At 40.1% G+C, this 22,594-nt stretch overlaps 1 protein-coding gene across 1 annotated transcript; it reads right to left on the bottom strand.

Moving 5' to 3' along the window:
• Positions 1–21,103, bottom strand: ism2a (isthmin 2a). The gene is made up of 6 exons (XM_083551083.1): positions 20,591–21,103; positions 10,984–11,223; positions 8,512–8,797; positions 3,806–3,943; positions 2,694–2,762; positions 1–1,772 (listed from the first exon to the last, which is right to left on the bottom strand). The coding sequence occupies exons 1-6, from the start codon at positions 20,717–20,719 to the stop codon at positions 1,255–1,257; spliced, it is 1,380 nt and encodes a 459-aa protein (XP_083407209.1). The 5' UTR covers positions 20,720–21,103; the 3' UTR covers positions 1–1,254.
• Positions 21,104–22,594: the final 1,491 nt, after the last annotated feature.

Raw genomic sequence — 22,594 nt, 5'->3', positions numbered from 1 at the left:
TTTTTTCTAAAAGTGTATTGTTCAACTTACACTTGAACAGTTCTAAAGTATAATCGTTAAAGGCTGTATGTAAAACTCTACAGCAGGCAGTTCATTTCTGTTCAAACAGTTTCAGGTAGAACTGTCCAAATACTTTTGAAGCAGCTTTTTTGAATAAGAAAATTGGAGAACCTCAAAGAGCATAGACAAGTCGTGTGAATATTTGCTTCATTATATGTCTAGATATTCTCCAGCTGTTACTACCACTGTGGAGGACTGCTGCATTTGGAGAGCTTCTCAAACCATTTCTTTGCATCTTTGCGGATCCAAAATCAATGTGTCAAGACAACTGATTGCCTTTTGCATATAATGCCTTCTAGAAGCTCGTTTAAAGAGATCCTTAATTGCAGACAAATTCGCAAGAATATCGTTCACGCTTATGTGGAAGAACGCAATCGACAATTCTAAGAAAATAATCGACTACACTGACTCTTCACTGTGCAAATACTTATCACTGAGGTGGGAACATCACGGCTACATATTTTATATCTACAGCAGGCGTCTTTATCTTGGAAAGCTGAAGGACCTTAGGAAACACAGATGTATGATAGTATTAAAACCTTGAAAAATGTTTAGCCATTATCATGCTATGTGCATGTGATATTTGGAGAGCTGTTGCTAAAAGGGTGACATCTTTATCCCGTTCAAGAAGCAAAACAAGGCATCTCCGCGATGACTGTAATCCAGCGCCAGCATCTGTAAAACTCTGAAAATGATACACGACACTAAATCCAAGCACATCTGGGAGAAACATGCAGGCTCAGGAAGAGCTGTGAAATATTTCGAAGCCACGCGCATGCGGCACTCGAGCTCGTGTTTGATTTATTTGGATTGATCTTGCCTGCGTTAGACGAGCGCCAACTCGGGGCTTTGAGTCTAAGATAACAAGCAGGGATTCTGCCTGGACTCAAGTTTTACAGCCTGACTGGAATTACTTTCATGACCAAAACAAGAAGGGTCAGGGATATGAACCTGATAAATACAGTGAACCTGCTCCAGAGGTTGGTCTTTTGAAAGAGTCCCTGATTGTTTTAACTGGCTCTGGGGAAAAGTGCGAAAGATTGAGATGGTTGCATTTGTGCGGAACTGTACTGTGTTCTAGCTGTTGTGAGAGTTGAGGTGAATATAAACAGTGTACAAATGCCGTTTTTCGGCATCGTATCTTGCAGCGAAATACTGTATATTAATAGTTCTGAGATGAGACAGCTTTGCCTCTCAGTACTCCCGAGCCTCTTCCAGCTCGTTCATATAGACGTCCTCCAGAGGGTTCTCCATGCACAGCAATCCGTTGTTGGGAGGACGTACCGAGTGAAAGCGGCTCCAGTCTCCTTTACACAGGATCCATGGAAGCACGTCCACCTTGTAATGGAGCTCCGGAGAGAACTCGGTGCTGATAAGGTTGGGCGCTCCAGCACCTTTTCCCCTCGTGATCAGCTTCATGTTATCGTCGTAGCAGCAGTGCTGGGCGGAGAGCGTGGTGCTGTCAAATGACAACATGGAGCGCACGCAAAACCGCGCGGACGGCTTGTAGATATCGAGGCGCTCCTTGGGTCCGCTGGCGTCGCGCCACCGGTAGCTCTTGCGCAGCTTCTCGTCGAAGATGTTCACGGCGCTGTAGACGACCTCGGCCGGGTAAACGCAGGGGCAGCTGGGTAATTCGGTCAGGACCTGATTGAGATACTTCTGCAGAAAGTCGTTCTTGCAGTTAAGCCACTTCTCACAGCTGTCCACATCTGCAAGAGAGGAATCAGTAACAGCTCAATCAAAGAGCTCAGTAAATTACCTAAAAACGCTGACATCTGTGTCTGAGAAGACTGGGATATCACTTATTGTTAGGGTCAGCTCTTTTTACTACAGTCTGACTGACATCCTCTGGTTTTTAAAAAAAACAAACAAACGAAACAGCTCTGAACATCGGCTCCATCTTCCAGGAAATAAAGTCTACCCAGGAGGCAGACACCATTTTGGAACATTTTCATTAAAAACATTTGATTATGATAAAAACATGACTATTTAAAAAAAACACAAAAATCTCCTAACACTTTATCTTCTCAGGTCTTCATACCACACTTATTACAGTTTAATAAAAAGACGGATCACTTGCCTGTGCCCAGGTTTAGAAAAATAAAAAGCATTGCTTTTTGGGAAAGCGAACCACTATTTCACGGTCTTGCTAACGCTCTCGATGGAGCAATCCTGAAAATCCTAAATATGTTTTTGTTTCCAGTCCAACTGAACTCCTGCTTTCTCTTTGATTGCAGCCTCATGGGGGCCGTTCCCCGAAAAACGTCAAGGGCCATTTCAGCTGAAGGAGAAACATGCCTTACACTGAAGAGGAGATAATAAAATCTGTAAATATTTAAAGAGAGAAGCGGCAAAGCTTTGAGCGCAATCAGTTTGCTCGGTGGGAATTAACCCCGGTCTCCCCGAGGAGCGTAACCTCATAAGCACGCACAAGTACCGGTAATGATTATAAATCGGTCTCATTTGGTAAATGCTGCTGAGTGGACGCCTCGAAAAACACTGCAGCATGTGCATTAATACACGCAGTAGAAGGTCAGAGAGCTTTGGGATCTTAGAAAATCTAATATAGTAGTAATAAAAGCAGTAATAAAACTGTAATTGCCATTATGTATCAAATGGAGTTTACTGACCCGTATCGAAGGCATCGGTGCCGTTCATCATCTCGTGAGGAATGAGCTCCGTCACGGCGTTCGGGTCATCTGGAGAAACAGAGGAGGCAAAGAAACATGAGCACCATATAACTGCAATCGTTATTTACAATTGAACCTTTATTTTCTGTGCAGGTCAACAATCTATTATTTAATAAAAACATTTTTGTTTTTACTATTGTAATCGATGAATAAGGTTTTTACATGTTAAAGGTGAGAATATGAGTTGGGAAACTTTTAGTAATCAGTGTTTTTTTTTTTTTTTTTTACGGAAAGTTTTTCAGTTTTTCTCAAGTTTTATCAAATTTTTATTTTAGAATTTTTTTTTTTTAATTTGTGTTGCACCCTTAATTTATTTTCCGAAATCTGTCTTCACCTCTTAATTACATCATTTTATTTGCAAAATCTATTTAATAAGCAAATCATCTATTTGGTAACACAACAAATAACCCTTTTTATTTTTTTGCCTATTTATACAGTATAATGAATGAAAAATAAATAATTTATCGGTTTCACAATAGTGTTTCTTGGCCCAGTCCACTATGCCTGAACACTTGTACGTTAAACAAGTGCAAATATTATCTACTGCACACCATGTACAAAGAAGTGTAGTGTGATTTCAGGCGTAATCTGCATCCATTCCACATCAGCTGCCTAAATCAGCTGAATCACGGTTAATGAAGCGCAGATTTAATGCATATATTTCTGTAAAGTCAACAGCACGCAAAAGCTGCGAGTGTGTATTGTGTGTACAAATGTGTGCATGTGCGTGCTCTGAAATGACCCATGTATACGGCGTGTATGAAAGCGCTCTTTGAGCCTTAGTACCCGGGCCAAAAAAAGAGGTTTTATCCCACGTACACGGAAAATAAGCCTGAATAGCAGTTTTCGCTAATCACAGATGGGTTGGTTCAGCTGAAATGTATAAACGATGCACTTTTATAATACATTACTATATTCACTACTCAGTGTTCTTCATGATGTAAAACCTGGTATCTGGAAGGATTTGTGTGTGTGTGTGTGTGTGTGTGTGTGTGTGTGTGTGTGTGTGTAGGTGTGTGTTTAGCAGGTGAAATGATGGGATTAGGCCTGACCTGGACACCGTTGCAGTTCACACGTGCGAGACTCAGTAGCTGTACAGGCGTATCCGCATGACCGAACCCTCTTCTGGGTGCCGTGGCCGCAGGTGGCACTGCACGGGGACCAGTCGCTCCATTCCTCTTCCTCATAATCTACAGGGTCAATTAAAAAAAACATAAATTCCACCATACTACAAGGCACATGTCCAAGTTCTGTACATGCAATTTAGTAAGCACTCCAGTTGGCTGTTATCTGTAATGCCCAGTACTGCACCTAAATCCTACTGAACTTCTCGAGGATGGACTGGATCGCAAGGTCAACTAGTGAAGAACACATTTGGGAAGTTCTAGCTCATAAATTGAAGGGTATGCATTTTGTTCACCATCCCACTGTCCCCAACCCTTCACCTCTCTCTATACGCCATGATTGAAGCACACTGCTGAACATTTCATTTCATTAAAGTTAACGTTTAAATAGCGATTCTCTAAATTATATGATGTATATGAACACAGAGACCTATACACGGATACACTGTGTGTTATTACATAACCGTTCAAATCCAAATGCAGATTCTTATGCTACTAATAAAAGGTTTTCAAAACTTAAACAGTGTGTTAGAGAGACTCAGCCCTGGTACATTCCTTACACAGCAGGTGGGAAGGTTATGTAACGAAGCCGGAAATGCTTGACACACTTTAGAGCATATGGGAGGAGAGGTGTGTGTGTGTGTGTGTGTGTGTGTGTGTGTGTGTGTGTGTGTGTGTGTGTGTGTGTGCGGGATTTATTTTTTCTTAAACTCTTGCTCTAGGAGTTTTTTACCAAGTTCCAAAAAAGCTGTTATTTTGTTTGACTTCAGAAAGAAGCACTTGATCCGATAATAAAAAAATATCGAAGTAAATAAATACCAGGAGAAAATGTTCATGGGATATCAATGAATAAATGATCTCACTACAGTAGATGTTGTGTTTAACAATTTCATCGTTTTTTTTTTTCAACTGTGAGCTTTGTTATAAGCTAATTATGCTAAACTACGTAATTCCTCTTATGTTTTCATGCATGTGGTCTGAAGTTTCTTCAGTTATCCACTTTTGTTGCTACCTGCAGTAAGTTCCCATTTGTAATGTACAAACCATGTAATCATGGAACCCTGGTCCAGTCTTATACCTAAATAAACAGATTTTTTGGTATCGCTGATGAGAAAATGTAGCTAGTACAAGTAGATAATTGCACATATTATAGCACATATGTAAATCAGCTTTTACACTGTTTAGTGAATCAATTTTTTGCATTACATTTTTAACTACTTGGCTTTAGAAGCTATCTATAGCTACTTCTGTCTTTTCTCAAATGAGCCACGCCCACAAGAGACAACTCTAGCAATAAAATACTAGCAATACAAGTGATTTGACTGTTGCTAGTTTTTCTTATTATGCTAATTCACGAACATGTGACCTCACTACTAATCAAACTCCCAAAAGAAAAAAATCGTCCTGTATCCCAGGAAATCCAAGTGTACCCTGCATTTTAGCAGGTCAGTGTGTTCTGGGCCGTTTTCCTGCGGCTGGCCATAATTACAGAAAAAGCATTACACTTACTGAGCATGTAGAGATTACGCTCGTGTCGCATCATTAACAATGCGGCTTGGTCGGCCTTCTCCGTTTCACGTTGTTCTGTACACCTCAGTCCAAGTGCACTCATTAGGTGAATTTCAGAGCAAAGGGTCACGGCTACTGGAGCACAGAAGTCATACAGTCATGCCACCAGCGTGGATCGTAGGGTGGAAAAGAATTTCACTACAGCAACGTTTTTCCTCCAATCATGTTAAACATGAGCAACGGTAATACAGCTAAACTGAGACGAACAAACATGGGATCAGATTGCTGATAGATGATTGACTCCAAACGCTTGCTTTTGGCAAATACAGTGTAAACCGAGCTCCTGCACAGGGACACTGTAATTTTAACGCTTTACGAAGGGTTTTATTGGGGCTGAGGGCTTTAAATGTACACAGAGCTACCGGTAAAATATGACATGCTTTAGCATGCTTTTAAAGTGTGTCAAATATAGAAAGGGACCTGCAGGACACATGGCAATTCCAGCTATATGGATGTGACACATGGACTTTTATTAGCTCATAAACCTACTTTTAAGTTCTGTCATGATTTTTTAGTTAATGCAATAATCAGTTTCTCCATTTAATTAGATGTCAGGCGACATTTGCATAAGACTGAGTGACTATTCCTCCTTATGTTGGACTAATGAGCCTTAGGGATGTGGTACCACATGATCTTACAACTTCCCTGAAGCTCACAGAAGAAAAAAGGGACAGCTGATTTTTGGGTGGATGTTGGAGGCACACAATTGAATAGGATGTGGATGTGGTAGCATTAAAGTTTCCCTTTATTTGTACCAGGAGACCCAAAACTGATCCTGCCCCTGTGCACAAATCCAGTTCCATGAATATCTGCCTTACATGGGTTGGGGTGCAAGATCTCCTGCTATAAATCTAAAAACCTATTGAACACCTTTGGGATGAATGTAAATGCTGACTGCACCCCAGGCCTCCTCACATCACCTGCATCAGTACTCGACTTTAATAAAACCCTTTTGGCTGAATCAATCTCCACAAATCTAAAATCACAAAATCTAGTGAAACATCTTCCCAGAAGAGTGGAGGTTATTATAACAGCAAACAGGAACTAAGTGTGGACAGTCAATGTCGCAGTAAAGGTCCAGTTCAAGGCGTCATTCACAAACATGCGCTGGGTAAACCGGAACTAAAACATGCAGCTACGGTAATACGATTTACAAAATTACTCTATAAGAATTGTGATCTCAATTCTAAATAATTAAACAAACAATCAAACAAATAATTAAACAAAAGATTCCTATGTAATCAGGCTTTATACAGGCCATTATGTGACTAAGGTGAATTATCCACACCTATTCAATTATTAGGCAAAAAACGCAACGGACCCACCAACATTTCTAGCTTTCTTCCATAAATACTAACATTACAGTAATGTAAACCCACACTGTTCATTTCATATGTGTTGCATTAACACAATCGACAAGGACTACTATACTGCAAACCTGCACCTTGGGTTTATTTGGGATAAATGATCATTGCATTGACTCACTTACTTTATTATTATTATTTACACTGCCTTTCTTTACATCCCCTGAACAAACTGTACAATTATTGTCGTTATCTTTATTTATAATTGTATTGTTTTATTTTCCTTTTTTGTAAATATATTTATTTCTTATATTTTATATCATCTGAACACCATGAAAAATGTACATGCAACCCATGATACTGATACAATAAAGATGATTCTGAAAACCCAGACCAGGCTACACTGTAAGCCCATTTTAATTGACCAGTATTGGATCTGAAATGAAAATCGAAGTAAAATCATGAACCCATGTCTTTAACACAAACGTTGTTATCCCACTTAGTAAACTAATGGACAAATTAATATACATATTAATGAACCAGCCATTACATTTATGAAAAAGCCGTGCACAAATTATGAGATTTTGTGGCCCAAAAGTGACAATTGCATGGTTTTAGATGAGGAACGTTAATGAACTAATTGATCAAAAACATGTTTGAGAGGAAAAGCGTGTTTTTTCGTGCAGAGCCGAAAAAAAAAAAAAAAAAATTCCTCGGCGAGCTCAAAGATGTTCGAGCCATGTGAAGTGCAGCTCAGCACCAGGACTCGAGATGAAAGGAAGAGACGAGCATGCTGGAGATAAAAAGAACAGCTCGGACTGTCTGCCGCAGTCTCGCAGCCTGTTCCAATCTGCTGTCTAATTATACACGAATATTAGTTGTTTAGCAAGCGGAGAGGCCCGACGCTGCCATTAGCAAAGCGGACAGCTTCGAAACTCGGAGCTTTCAGAGCCACGGCGTGAGCCAAGGCCTGCTGGTAATGTGGGCCAAAATGAGATGGGTTCTGTGTCTGCATTCAAATCTCACTGCACATGTATTCTGTGTATACTGTTATATTTATATTTCAGTGCATTTATCTTTTGTTGATTCTTTGTGTTATTTTTATGTTTATATTTCCTTACTGCTGCTGGTTTTTGAGAGCTACCAAACAAAATTAGTTTTACCTCAATGATGATAAAGTCTTCTTAAATTTGTCTTTTTTCGCTGTCTTGTGCTTTTAGATAAAAAAACATGTTAGTAACTAATACGATCTTTGGAAGGAATAAATGCTAGCTTTGATTCTAGCTATTTAAAAGAAAAAGAAAATAATATCTATGTCAACTTTAGACAACTGTATTAGGGTTTTTCAGATTTTGTATTAGAATTTTTCAAAAAGATTAACCATCTTTGAAAGTAACGTAGGAAACAACTTAAATAGTGCAACATGTACACAGAGATAATCTACACTGGTATGTTTTTTTCAGCTGTTTACTTTAAATAAGGATCAAACAAAGGGCTGAAAGACTGGCCATGGAAATTAGTGTGTTTATATAGCGGTCCTTAAGTGCAAATCCCGAATCATAAATCATGTCTGGACTTCAGAGGAGTGTGGGTTCTGTATTGCTGTTTCATACAAGGAGAGGAAACCAGCTTGAGGAAAACATTTAAGAAATGTGTGAAATCTGGTCTTTCCAACCACATCGACAAGTAAAACTCAAAAGTCATAATTTCACCTCTGGTTCTCGAGATTTCGATCAAAGAAATGTCAGAAATGTCTCTTACCATAACTCTCCATCGACCCCCATCCCTTCCAGCGGCCATCCCAGTCCACTCCTACTCCACTCAGCAGCGAATCTTCTCCTCCGTAGCTCAGGTCGTCGCCGTTCTCCTCTAAACTAGCCTGGCCTGCGCTTTCCTCGCTGGAGTCATGGTATTCCCAAAAGAGAGGCCAAAAGAGTTTCTTGTGGCCTAGCCATTCCTCGGAGTTCAGAGGCCAGTCGTTCCTTCCCTCTTTAGCCAGGTCCATCTCAACCTCCATCTGAGGGTCGTCCACAACCTCAATAGTTACCTGGCACAACATCAAGGGAAAGGACATTAATGGGGAACAAAGTAAATTCTTCAGTGGGTCAGGTTCTCACCAGCATTCTCAGCTCCCTACTTATAATGTAGAGTTGCAAAATATTGTACACCAATTGTGTACACGTCGCCTTCTTAATTTACTTTATTACCAGAAACCCCCTGCCCCCCCCACCCCCGTTAATTCCCCAGAGGATGTTAACAGCATGACAGGTTCAGCAAGCCATGGCTTGTATGATGATAAAGATGTTGTGTTCCTCAGCAGGCCTAGACAGAGGACTAGCTGTTTATATGACTCCTCATGTATCTGATGGTTGCTGGAGCTGTTTATAAACACCTCTATCGTGGTGATTATGCTACTGTAGCAACGGCAATTACATCAGACGGCCGTGTCTGAACCGTCACTGAATCTCAAGAATGCAGGAGCTCAACACTCTGGCATGGTAAAAGAAGGTTTTAATCTTCTAATATGCCTATAAATGTTGATTTAATGAGGTGTTTTGTAAGGACACAAGATGTTTAGATAACATTTCTGAAAGGAATCTCCAAGGCAACTTTACATGAAACAGGAAAGTCTTCAGGGTTACATTTTGCAGTCTAAACTTTAAGAGTTAATGATTTGCGGTGGAATAAGAAGAATGAAACTGGGCTCTAATGGGGAAATCATCATGGTCATTCTGTTTCATCACACCATCCTGCACTGATTACTTTCCTGGAATTAGCTCCACCCAAGCTGAAACAGAGCTCATCAGTGTTTCTACTTCAATTTCAATTTCAAGTGGCCATGCACAGAGTTGAGACTAACAACAAAGATCTCCTTTAAGCCAGTGTCTACAAGGCTGTGGATCATGTTTGGCTTGATTAAAATCTTGTCAAGATTTTTTGACGAGTAAACATTTGCTAACAGCAAACTCCTCTGTCCTTAAAACTGTATTACACTTAATAAAGCAAAAAAAACAAATAAGGATGCATGCAAATAAAAACAGCCTCGTCTGCTATTCATAGACGACGGACCGTTCCCTGTTGGACGGCTTCAACTTTTTCCCTGTTATAAAACTCAATTGTGTATTTTTTTCCCCAGAAGTCCAACTTCATTTCCTTTCAAATACTCGTGAACACAAACATCGTACGGGAACTAAAAATAAGAAAAAGGACCCTTCTTTACTCCATTTTCGAAAAAGCACAGTGAGAAAGGTTGGATTAGCTCTTGCACTAAACAGTGAAAACAGACTGTTAAAATAACGCCGGCCTTTCACCTTTTGGATTTTTCTTGTTGTCGTTTCCTTCTTTTATAAACTGTGTGGAGAGGTTTCGAGCGAGACGGCCGAGTGGCGCTCCATCGGCGTAAAGGTCTTGCCTTGGGTAATTTAAGAAGCCTCTTTGCTTAAGAACAGCTGTGACACAGCCAATAAGTGCATAAAAACCCAGTCCCGTTTGCAATCACTTTGTAATAACTGAGTAAAACAATGAGTGCACAGGTTAATTGCATCCAGCGCAAACTGCTGCCAAATGAATTTATTTCATTTCTCTGAACTACCATGAGTCGATCAGGTAGGTCACCAGGACCACTCGCTGTTGCAAGGGAACTCATATTTTTTATGTTTCCCAACAATAATTTGCCGTAAATGCCTTTTGCATGGATGCCAAAACATACAGATAGTCCACAAGGGAAAGACCTCGAACCCCCAAACCACCTAAATGACAGCACATTAGCACAATTTCCCTGAGTCGCTCAAAAAATTGTTTTTCGAACTTCACCAAAACCTTTATTATAGTGTTTCCCCTACTAAAATACACCCACTTCAACTTTTACATGTTAATCCTGTTTTAGCTCTTGTGTGTTTTTGGGATCTCACAAGATCATCCAACATGATAAAATCATGGCCAAATTCTATATAATTTTTTCTCCAAGTTTGTTTATGAGATAACAATCCGAACAGGTGGCTTAAGCGATTCCTAGGACCGAATCAACTGCACTTGTGGTCTGACTTTTCTTTCGTTTCACCACTCAGAACTTCAGGAATTTTTAGTTACTTTTTGCTATTAGTTCCTGGCGCTTATAAATGTATCCTCACACAGCAAACATTATAACAGTGATCTGTAGGATGATTAAAACAAAAAAAAACTGGTCTTATTTACTCTGTGCAAGAGAAGGTATGAATCAAGATCTGGTCTTACCTGGATATTTGGATTCTGTGAACCCAGATCTGCATTAGCAAGGTCAGGGAAGTTCTTCAAGTCTAAGATAAAGGGGGTCTCTTCCTCGGGTGCAGGTTTGGGCAGAGCTCCCTCGGAACGAAACTGCGGCCATCTCCTTTTGTGTCGGCGTGGAGGTGATCTGCTCCTGCTCAGCTGGTTTTGCTCCTGAAGGTCCTCCAGTGTCCGTCTTGAATCTACAGAACGAACCTGGCTTCCAGCCTGACAAAGCACAAAATCAATAGCTATGAGCTAAAAAGCTAAACGAGTTTTGCAATCCTGCAAATCAAACCTATAAACACACTGATATATTTTTCAACATTTTGAACATTTGCTAGAATAAATGCTGTCAAGATCTTAATTATTAGCCATATAAAGGTATATCTAGTTTAAAAGGGGATTAGGAACTTTTTTTCACATTAAAATCCTCTCAGAAATCTTTGTAATGCTAGCTTATATTTGAGATAGTTAGTCTTTAATTAGCACTGAAGTAGAACATTTGTCTCTTCATAAATCTTGTCAGGTAAATTTACCTTAAAATGTATTAAGATTTTTCTTCCTACCATAAATTTGTTACGTATCTTAGCCAGACAGCTAATGTTAGCCGTTACAGTGGGAAAACACCAGGTCTTTTGAGGTTTTTGAGAAACATGCATGTTCTTTTAGTTTGTATGCAACAAATGTGGCAAAAACTAAACAATAAATGCCTGGAACAACGTTCTGTGGAGTCCATATGCAACAATTTTAACTCTAACAGAAGAACAGAAGACGGAAAACAGGACAGAAAATGTGATCGGACTGCCTTACCCCCACAGTCAAACATGGAGGTGGAAGCTCAATGGTTTGGGATTGTTTTGGAGCAGGGAATAGTTGGAGACTTATTCTGGGTGAAAGGAGCCAACATGGCAACCATTCCATACTTCAACACCATGCAATCCATCTAAACTGCGGCTCTTAGGAACCAACTTCATCATACAGCAAGAGGATGAGCTGAAGCCTGTGTCCAAGTCTGGAGTTTTATCTATCAATTTTTCAGTGAAAATAAAGTGGAACATCTGGACATTTATAGATTTGTTTGGTCGAAGTAAATCTTACTGAGTTTGCCGCATAGAAAAAAAACAGCATGTGTCTTTCAGAAACCATAAAAGTCTCTGTGTTTCCATATTTTTGCCACTGTACAGGACTGTAGGTAATAAATTTACTGTAAAACCTAAAAATCCTGTCTACTATGTTAAAGATTTTACACAGAAAGTTGACAATTATGACTCAAAATATAATAATCCTCGGAGAAAACTTATCAAGCTAGCAATGACCATAATGAATTTTGTGTAGATGTAAAATACACAAAGTCTGGTTTTTTTTCAGTCAGTCTTTTAGTCATGGTTGTTTTTATTAAGAAAAACAGCAGATTTTTATCATGTCAATATTTTAGTTATTAGTAAAATGTGTGAAATTCTTTGTCGCCAGTGTCCAGCCGAGGCTACATCATCGCCCTGATCTCTACCGCTCTGTAGGGAGTTTTATAACAATTGGTACAGTAAACAGTGCTATGAAAATCAAACAGAAGCGAGTTTACAAGATTTTGGTAGCTTTAATACAACCAGTAAAGCATGTGATTCAGCCCTCTATAAAGCCTTTACCAAGGAAAAAATTCCTGTAGCAAATATAATCACATATGCGAAGAAGACTAGAAGATCTGTCATCTTCCAAATCCATATCAAATCTATACAGCTGTGACCCTGATCCCTTATGAAAAATGAAAAAGAAAGGAAAAAGTCCTGGGTTTCGAATAAACACATCTGGAGTGAAATGTCTACCACATGACAGCATATCAAGAGGATTTTAAAAGGGCATTACTGGAATAACGTGCATGTTTTTTTTCATGGCTCGGGATGAAATACAGGCGAGTTCATGGACCCGTTCGCTTTGAAACTTTACTAGTTGAGATCTATTTGAATTTACATTCAGCAGTGTAACAGAGGAGAGGACACGCTCACGTCAGGCTGATAAAATCGAAGTTGCACAACCCGTTTGACATTGCAAAACATCTGATCTAGACTTAGAGCTGTTTTTAAGCCTCCATCCTACATAAGTTACTTATCAAAACCCAAAAGCCTGCATGTTACAGCTCTCCCGCTAGCAACCAAACAAAACAGTGTCCGGAGAAACACGGCCAAACACGAACAACACGCCGTTCAGCTGCTTCCCCCCCCCCCGACCCGACAGCTGGACGACATTAAGCGCAAAACGCCGCAATGAACCGACGAGAGAAGCACTGTGAAATTCTTGGAGGACGGCCCAGGATGGTGCATGCAGGTAAATTATTATACATTAAGGGATATGTATCTCTTTCATCTGGTTTACTTTAATATGGAGACCTGAAGTCTGGCGTTGAAGAGACAGACTCTTGTTGTCCCGGATCCACAACAACACTGTCAAAAAGCTTTGAAATCATCTGCTATCTATCACCATTCCGGCACCTCCTGTCTCACCGCAACGTTAGATCCGCAAAAAACCCTCTCCATTTCTCTTTCACTCTTTTAATGGCACAAGGATTTTCTGTCACACTGATTTAAATGCTATCTCCTCATAATCTCCTAATGCTTCGCCACGCTTTACATGTGGTACACTAATCGTTTTAACTACGCTATGAAACAGAAGCTTGGGTTGCTATGAAGCGAGTTTTGATGTCTCAAACAAGCACACATGAACGTGTTTTTTCCATTTTCCAAGGACTAATTTGGAACTGGTCCGTTTTTCCGAAACAGCTATTTTGCTGTCAGCTGCAACAAAATAAACAAAAGGATGAGCAGCTCCATGCAGGATGAGTATGTACGTGTCTGTCGACTTGCGTGCTGTTTTATAGCCCTAATCAGACTAGATTTGATTGCGTAATATCATGTTTAGCTTTCCGTTAGTATAAAGACACCCCACGAATCGCTCTGGATGCAAAGTTCCTACTCTGTATAGACAGATACAATTCCTACAGGACCGAAACAGACTACATAGCTTTTATGGTGAACAAGTGGGTTTAATGAAGGAAATTTGGTTAAAGTAGAGATAAACTGCAGAGCTGGAGGGAGCAGAGATGAAGATGTTGAGGTTTTCGTTGGGAGTGATGAGGATGGACACGATTAGAAATGAGTTTATTAGAGGGACAGTGCATGTAGGATGTTTTGGAGACAAGGTGAGGGAGGCGAGATTGAGATGGTTTGGACATGTGCAAAGGAGGGACATGGGGTATATCAGTAGGAGAATGCTGAGGATGGAGCCACCAGGAAGGAGGAAAAGAGGTAGGCCAAGGAGGAGGTTTATGGATGTGGTGAGGGAAGACATGCAGGTAGTTGGTGTGAAGGAGGCAGATGTAGAGGACAGGGGGGGTATGGAGATGGCTGATCTGAAGTGGCGACCCCTAATGGGAGAAGCCGAAAGAAGAAGAAGAAAGTAGAGATAAACTCAGTAAAATACTCCAGTAAAAGTTAAAATTATCCCTTTAAACTTTCATATGAGTAAAAGTACAAATGTACTTGCTCTCAAATGTATAGATAGAATCATATTAATGACTCAAACACTGATTGATATCTATTCAAATTATTATGAGCCCAAAGTCTTCTTATCAACTATTCCAAAACATATATTTATTTTAAAATGTTCTGCTTGCTGATGAACTGATGCTGAACTGTATGTTGGTGATCAGTAGATACACCAATCGCCAATCAAATTGTTGTGTTTGACCAGTTACGTTTTTATCCTCAAAATTCAACTGATTCTGCAAAATGTATTTAAGTAAAAAGTAAAATATTTCACTTTTAAATGTAGTGAAGTTAAAGTGAAAGTCTTCCCGAAGGCAAACACGTCATTAAAGTACATGTGAAAAAAGTAAGTACATTAAGGAATAACATTTACTTCATCCAGCGCTGACTGTATCGCCAAGCTGCCACTCTTGGGTCCTTGAGCAAAGCCCTTAAACCTCTGTGCTCCAGGGAAGCTGTTTCATGTATTGAAATCTTCCCAACATCGCTTGTGACAAGTAAGAAGAACCTTCCATATACATTGGAATCGAAATCCCAGATTATTCGATAATAACTGGTACATTACGTTTCCTTCGAAAACACTGTCGATGATTTACAGATACTGTACTTTAAAGTGTTATTTCTATGCCGAACATCAGCTTAGGTCGTCGTAAACATGTTGTGCTTCTTAGCAACGTCTACGGAACCCTAGAAGTCCAGTAGGGTACGTCTTATCAGTCCAAGAGGTGTTTAAAAGAGCATTTTACAAGCTACATGCCTTAATAGCACCAGATGAGACACAGTCATATCGGGCCTCTACATCCTGGATCTTTCAAGACTTCAAAGGGCTCGTATTGGAGCCTTGTCTATGCGCCACATGAGACATCAAAGAGAAGAACTCGATCAGCCAGATGCTGGGTGCCACAGACATGGACAGGATAGGCATGGGCACTGTCGATTCCATCCAGATCTCTTTTGAGGGACATATAATGTACATAACTATAATCATAATTCCTCTGAGCTCTTGCTTTCGTCCAGTCTATTTAGCTCTTCCTACTCCTGCAGGTCAATGGCTGATTTTTTTGAAGAGACCTTTATGAGGGCAGTCCACCCCAACCACATGTGTGTTGCTTCTGTTTCCCAGAGCGCACATCTGGAGACCTGATTCGATCATCCCTTTCGTCTTCTGGCAAAGAAACAGCAGTGAAGGGGAGAGGGGGGAGAGAGGGGGGTAGCGAGGCTGCCTGATCAAAGCCTTCCTCCGCTGATCATGTGTAGCCTGCCTTGTCTCACTTCTCTGACTTCGTCTCTCTCCCACACGCAAAGCAGATGTCCTCCACTGCAAACGATAAACTTCACCCCAACAGCCGCTCTATTGAATTTCACAATCTCCAAGCAAGCAAGAGAAGCACCTTCTGCTGTGGCCTTAAAACAATTAGCAGTGCCGCAGTGTGCCTGAGTCATCTCAGTTAAAGAGCGTGATGGATTCTCAAGCTGGACTTGTATTTATTTATTTTTTTATCTAAGATCAAATGAAAACCTACATTTTTATGTGTCTCCCAAGTGTGAAAGTGATAACGTCCAAGTAGCCCTGCCTGCACTCGTGGCAAAAATAGGTTCCTTACGGGCTCTCCAGAGAGTTAAGTTTCTGTCTACACTTTTAGAAAAAGATGGTTCGCCAAATGATCTTTGGACAGATAAGCATCCTTTATCCACTCTAATTTATTATATCTAGAGACCATTAGGGGCTTTTTGTTATTTACATTTCAAAAGCGTAAAAATGATTATTTCCAAAACAGTCATGTCTGCACTTTTAGGGGAAATGAAGGTCCTTTAAGGGTCCTTTGGCTTTAATTCACCAAAGTTAAGAGTATAAATGTTTCTACATTGATTCTAAAAAGGTTTCCCCAAATGTCAGTCTGAAGTATTCGATAAGAGTATAAATGTTTCAAGAATGACAACTACACAAACACTGTTGTAGATTAAGTCTTTCCTGCTTGTAAGAAGAGTGATGAGGGCCTGAGTAAGCCCTCCAGGGACCTCTCATACCTTCTGACTTCTTCATGCTGAAATCAAACTTCAGAGAACAACCCTCTTGCCAAGATAATCCACTTTCTCAACAGAGGTTTGGCCTCGTCTCATCCTCCACATCAATGAAACACGTTGAGCCCGACCTGCCAGTCGAGGGAGGAAAGGACAGCTTTGCATTTGCATGAGTAACACAAGTTAATAATGGAAAGCAAATGGTTTCGAAGACGTTCCTGTGGTTGCACACTTCTCCACAACAACGGAGAGTAATCCAAAGTTCCTGGAGCCGGAATTCCTAACCGCTCACACGAAGAAGGGAGGAGCGGTCCAGAGAAACGGAGGATACTAAAAGCACTGTCAATGCATGGATGGATGCCTGACCAAGCGTTTTTTTCTTTCCTCATATTGTTTTTTGTTTTTTTTTCCGCTTCCACATCCTGCATACAGTCATGTTGCAATTTGATTTGCTTGGCGACATAAACAACTCACCAATGGCTCAAAAAAAAAAAAAGGGAATTCGCCAAGCTTAACATGATGAAGTCATGAGAAGTTATACTAAGCAAGAACACAAGAACACACAGGAACTGGCTGTACAAACCCACAACCATTTCTCTGAAGACTCCACAAAATATTACCTTTTGCTTTGGAGACAGAGAACAAAAAACAAGTAATAAGAATTGAAATCTGAGCAGTTCGGTCACTGAAACGGATGGATCTGATTATTCATCTCAAAAAGAAAAAAAAAAAAAAAAAAGGACTGATGATTAATCATTCTGTTTGTTCCTTGAAGGGTTTGGTATTTCCTTAAACACCTTCACGTGCAGGTTGTGAAACCCAAAGCGAAAACATTTAGATGAATGAAACTCACACAAACTAAAATGGACTGTTAACATATGGTAAAAACTGATGATTTTTTTTTTTTTACATACATTTCAAGGAATCATATTCCCAGCGGAAATTGCTGACTCAGCAAAGCTATTCATTTACTGTATACATTAGGAGGCACTGGAAACAATTTATTCTTTCAATATATTTGAAAAGATTCCCTTGAGAAAACCGGTTTGTAGCTCTAATAGACATTTATAGGGTATATTATTGGTTAACTACAACATGGAGACAACATGGTTTATTCAATTATATGACTTTGGTCTACCACAATTCTGTAACTTTTTGAGTTATGGTGGTTGGCCATGCTACTTTATCGTTTACGCGTCACATTTTACAGAGACCGTAGCCAGATTTGTATTTGCACTAGCAGAAAAATCAATAAAAATAAATCAATAAATAAAGCTCAGTTTTTAGCTTTAGGATCCTTCAGAAAACGTTTACGGGTCAAAATGCGATTTATTTTGCACGGTGCAAACCCATTATTCAGGATCCCGTCAATCGATCCCGGCTGGGTCCGAAAAGAAACGATAAAATAAATAAATTAAAGGGTTCTTTCCAATTCTACAGCCCAAAAGCTTTTACACACTAGTGTGATTTTATAGCTATTCCTCCACTCCAGATGGTACATGTGTGTTCTAGTGGTTTGACTTAAATACAAGCTAGCGTTTCAGCGTTAAATCCGGTGGCCGAGCGTGCGAGATACTTTTACCGTATACTTTCGAACGCATAGATTACGGTTTACGGTTTCAGCTTAACCTCAGTTTGGGTGCTGGATATTTGAGAGTTTTCCAATCCACAGTCGCCCAAAAAAGAAAAAGGAAAGGAAGCGCACGCGTCTGAAAAGGCTTAAGAATTTGGCGCCCTCTGTGGCATGCGGGATTAACGGTGTACTCGATTCTGAGAGCAGGAAGAGCAAGCTGGTGATTATTTGGTTTATCTGCTACACCACTGGGGCTCTTTCAGGTTCGCTGAATGCCAATCTCCTGTTTCACGTTGCAGATAGAAGTCTGGCTAAATACGTGTCTGATCCATTTCCTGGTACGTTTGTAATATTTCTGTCCAAGATAGAGCCAAATAGTTATATTGAGAAATTGCTTGGTAACGTTAGCTACAATTTGGTTATTTCTTGCTGAATTAGTGTTCGATAATGAAAATGGCATTATTAAGACATAACATCTCCAGCAAAATACACTACATAAATAAAAGTGATTTTTTTTTTTAACCATATGTGGTTCTTCATCAAACTTGTACCACAGAGTTGGAGGCACACAAAAAATTGGACGTCTGTGGACATGGTTGCATAAAAATTTACCTTCTCTTGAACTAGGAGACCCAAACCTGCTCCAGCATGATACTGCTCCTTTGCACAAAGCTAGCTCCAGCAAGATCTGCTGTACATGGGTTAGAATGGAAGATCTTCTGCTATGTGAATGCTGAATGCGAACTCTGACTGCACCCCAGGCCTTCTCACCTCACCTACATCAAGATATTACTAACACCATGGTGGCTAAACATTTTTCACCAATTTCTACAAAATCTAGTGGAACATCTTCCCAGAGGAGTGGAGCACCTACTGTTCACCACCCCTGATATTTCTTGTAGGCTCCTCATATTAAAAAGAATAGGAAATCTGCCTCCACACCAATGATTTTTGGGAAATCGGGGTGATATTGCACACTTGCCAAAACCAACAGGACCAACATTTGACCTCCAGGTTTCAGATTAAGAACACACTAAGATCAATATGAAGATTCCTCCATAAACAACCAGCGAACGTATTTAAATGGTACCACTGTTTTTCTCTTGCTGTGTGTATGTGTGTCTGTTTTCGGAGGTTACACTCGAGGCTATCCTTAAAGGTATATTTTTCCATGGAAAATTTTGTGATTTAATTAAACATATAAACACATTTGAGGGTTAGAATCACTTTAGGACCCTGAAACACACAGAAGACACGTCATGGAGGTTAAGTTTGGGCAATGATCAGATCATGAAATTTATAATGAAGATGCTTCTGATTGATATTATTAGTTAAATAATATCAAAAAAGTCTATGGTGATGAATAGTTCGTAGTTTTGCACTCGACAAACACAAGATCAATGGTTCCTCATGAAACAAATCAAAGAATCATTAAGAATTTGAGTTTGGAGAAAAAAGGAGGTGGTAAAATGTAATACCAATATCAGATAATCTATTTTAACTGATGAACCTACAAGAACCAATAGTTAATTCGTTCTTTGGTAATCACTTTATCTCCTGGTTCGTATTCAGAGCCGCTCAGGAAAGTTTGGTGTGAGGTGGGAATATATTTTGATGAAAAGCTAGTCCATCATAGTACACCACACACACACACACACACACACACACACACACACACACACACACACACAATTATCTAGAGGTATTTAAAATCCCCAGTTCACGTTGTAGTCTTTTTTCTTGTGTGATGTGAAGAAACCAGAGAACCCAAAGAAAGCCCGTGTGGGCATGTGGAGAACATGAGGTTACCACCTGAGCTTGTGATCGACACCTGGAGCTTTAAGGTGGCAACCAGACAAATTCTCAATTCTAAGGAGTCAAATGAACCTGAAATGCACGATTGCAAAAAAGGCTGGATGATGAAAAACCAGACTAAATAAGACAAAAAGATGTTCACAGATGCTGAACTTTTGTAGGGAATTTTTTCACAATATCTTCATCCATCCATCATGCACAGATACGGACAGAACAAACTGCTCAGAGGATTAACTGATTTCAGAACAGTCATGCTCTCTTTCTCTCTCTCTCTCTCTTCTCTCTCTCTCTCTCTCTCTCTCTCTCTCTCTCTCTCTCTCTCTCTCTCACACACACACACACACACACACACACACACAGCGGTTTTCACAGTCCTGTTTCTTGTTTAATCTCACAGATTTTTAGTGTTTCCCTACTTTATTGCAAGCCTTTCATTAAAATGGGTGTGCTGAAGTAGAAAACATTAACATGTGCACTTCTTCTCTAATCGTGATGCTAAAAAAAACCAAAAAAGTCACTAATGGCCCCTTGCTATGAGAAACAGCTCCCAAATGTGCCATCCCATATGGCCTCCTTTACACATGGACTTATGTGCGTGTGTGTGTGCGCGTGTGAGTGCGTGTGAGTATTTCCAGCGTATCCATACCGTAAGAGCGGTGTTCCCTCTGGCTTTAGTCTCACCAATCCTCTGATTTCTGCTGGGGAATCCGTCAACTGACGCAAGGAAGAGGCTGAAAAGCGCCACGGAGCGCAAAACTCCACTCCGAGTGCGCATAACTGCGGGAAACCCTTTACTAAACAAAATAACAAACAAACAAACAAATAAACAAGCAAACAAAATACAGAAGACTCTCCTCCTGTCTCTGTGTCTCTCTGTCTCTGTGTCTCTTTTGCGCACTTGCGGTGCGTAAATCAGTGCCTTGCGCTCCGACCAAACCACTCCATTCGGGCGCACTCTCGAGTTACATCCAGTGGAGCTAAGGCTTTGGGAAGGAGAACATCTGGAAACATCTCAGCCTGATCATGATCCTAAGAAACGATTCCTTGATGCTCTTTTAAGATTTCCTCCTGTGATCATCTGCTGCTGCTCCACGCGCAAACGCTGGTACTGAAGATCTTAGCCCGTGTGTGTGTGTGTGTGTGAGTATGTGCGTAAATTCTCCACTACTCTTACACACTAAACGAACTTCTCAGGGTTGCCAGGGATTCGACCCAAATCCTGTTGAAACCCACCAACATGAGTGAATGAAGTATTGGGCATTTGGGAACGTTTCATGCATGAAGCTTCCATCTGTGGGGTCGAGGTAGTCAGATATCATCTCCTCTCCTGGTCTCTGGCTTATATATTTTATTTTGTTAGAAACAAAATATGTCCAATTTGGACTCCAAAGAACTTTCTGTGCAATTTATGAAAAAAAGGCCTTTATTTCCCACCAAAATAAACATGCATGTGTTTTAGAAACCCTAAAAAGGACGGTTTCCACGACTGACTACAGAATTTTGAAATAAAAAATGTATTCCATTATATGTTGTTGTTGTTGTTATTAATATTATTATTATTATTATTATTATTATTATTATTATTATTATTGCATGCTATTTCCCAGGTCATCATGAAAAGCAAAACATTTAAGGCGACATATAATCAATCTGGCAACCAGTATACAAGTTCTCTGCCTATTTCTCATTGGTCAGTTTGGGACACCCTTGTGACGTCGCCCTCTGTTAGTGTGACGTCACAGTGTGTTCAGGAGAAGGAGTAGGAGGTGGTGGTGGTGGTGAGACCTAGTCGGACCTCTTTAATGCAGGAGCACACACTGAAGCTGTGTAGAAGTAGGACAATAACAGTAATAGTGTTTGATGGGAAAGTGCGTCTGTTGGGATTTGTGTAAGTGGATTTCAGCAGTTCTCAGTGTGACTCAATGCCATTGAGGATTTGCAGAAATAAAGACATGCAGCTGTGGGGAAAAAAAGGGGGGTGGGATTGGGAATTGGAATGAAAATCCACTTAAGTGCTTAGATTTCTAATGTCCCTGAAGGGTGAGTGAGTGAGGAGACTTTCGATGAAGAGTGTATTTAAAAAAAAAAAGAAGAAAGAATTCAGTTCTGCTTTAAAGTTTTGAAGCAATTGAAACACAATGTTATGAAGTTTTTGGGGGATTTAAGGAAGAAGTTAAGCATGCTCACAGTGGATCTGCATCCGATCTCGAGAACCCTGAGGAAGCCTAGAACATTAAAAGAGCATGCACAGAAATCTGAACCGAACCTGGAACAATAGCCAGCTTCATTAGTAGGATTTAATGCATCTCACACACTGATAATCGAAAAATCTACAGCTTACATTTAGAAATCCTTCTTTAGTGCTCCATGTAAAATAACTTTTAGCTTCAGGGGATCTGTGAAAATCTTTTAAAGTGTGAACAACCAATCACATTGCAGCCTTGAAGATTCTGACACGTGTGGCCAGAAAAGTGCCTGTATGTCCAAGGGCACTTTCTGTCACTCTTTATTACTGTAGTCACTGTGAAGCATCTGGAACATCTGGTTAGAGTGTTGGTCCAGAGTTTGAACCTTGAGATACAATTTATTGATATATGCATCACAGTTCTGTTTAAAAAAAACCCAAAAAAAACCCCAAACAATACATAAC

Source organism: Silurus aristotelis, assembly GCF_946808225.1.
Source record: "Silurus aristotelis genome assembly, chromosome: 9".
Taxonomy (NCBI): domain Eukaryota; kingdom Metazoa; phylum Chordata; class Actinopteri; order Siluriformes; family Siluridae; genus Silurus; species Silurus aristotelis.
This window is presented reverse-complemented; position numbering and strand designations above follow the sequence as displayed.

What these genes read in the sequence shown, in the direction of transcription:
- ism2a (XM_083551083.1), bottom strand. Translation starts at nt 20,719, where the DNA reads ATGCGCACTCGGAGTGGAGTTTTGCGCTCCGTGGCGCTTTTCAGCCTC. An exon ending in CACAGAATCCAAATATCCAG is followed by an intron (nt 8,798 to 10,983) that starts GTAAGACCAGAT and finishes ATGTTGTGCCAG; the next exon opens with GTAACTATTGAGGTTGTGGA. An exon ending in CACCGATGCCTTCGATACGG is followed by an intron (nt 1,773 to 2,693) that starts GTCAGTAAACTC and finishes CCTCTCTTGCAG; the next exon opens with ATGTGGACAGCTGTGAGAAG.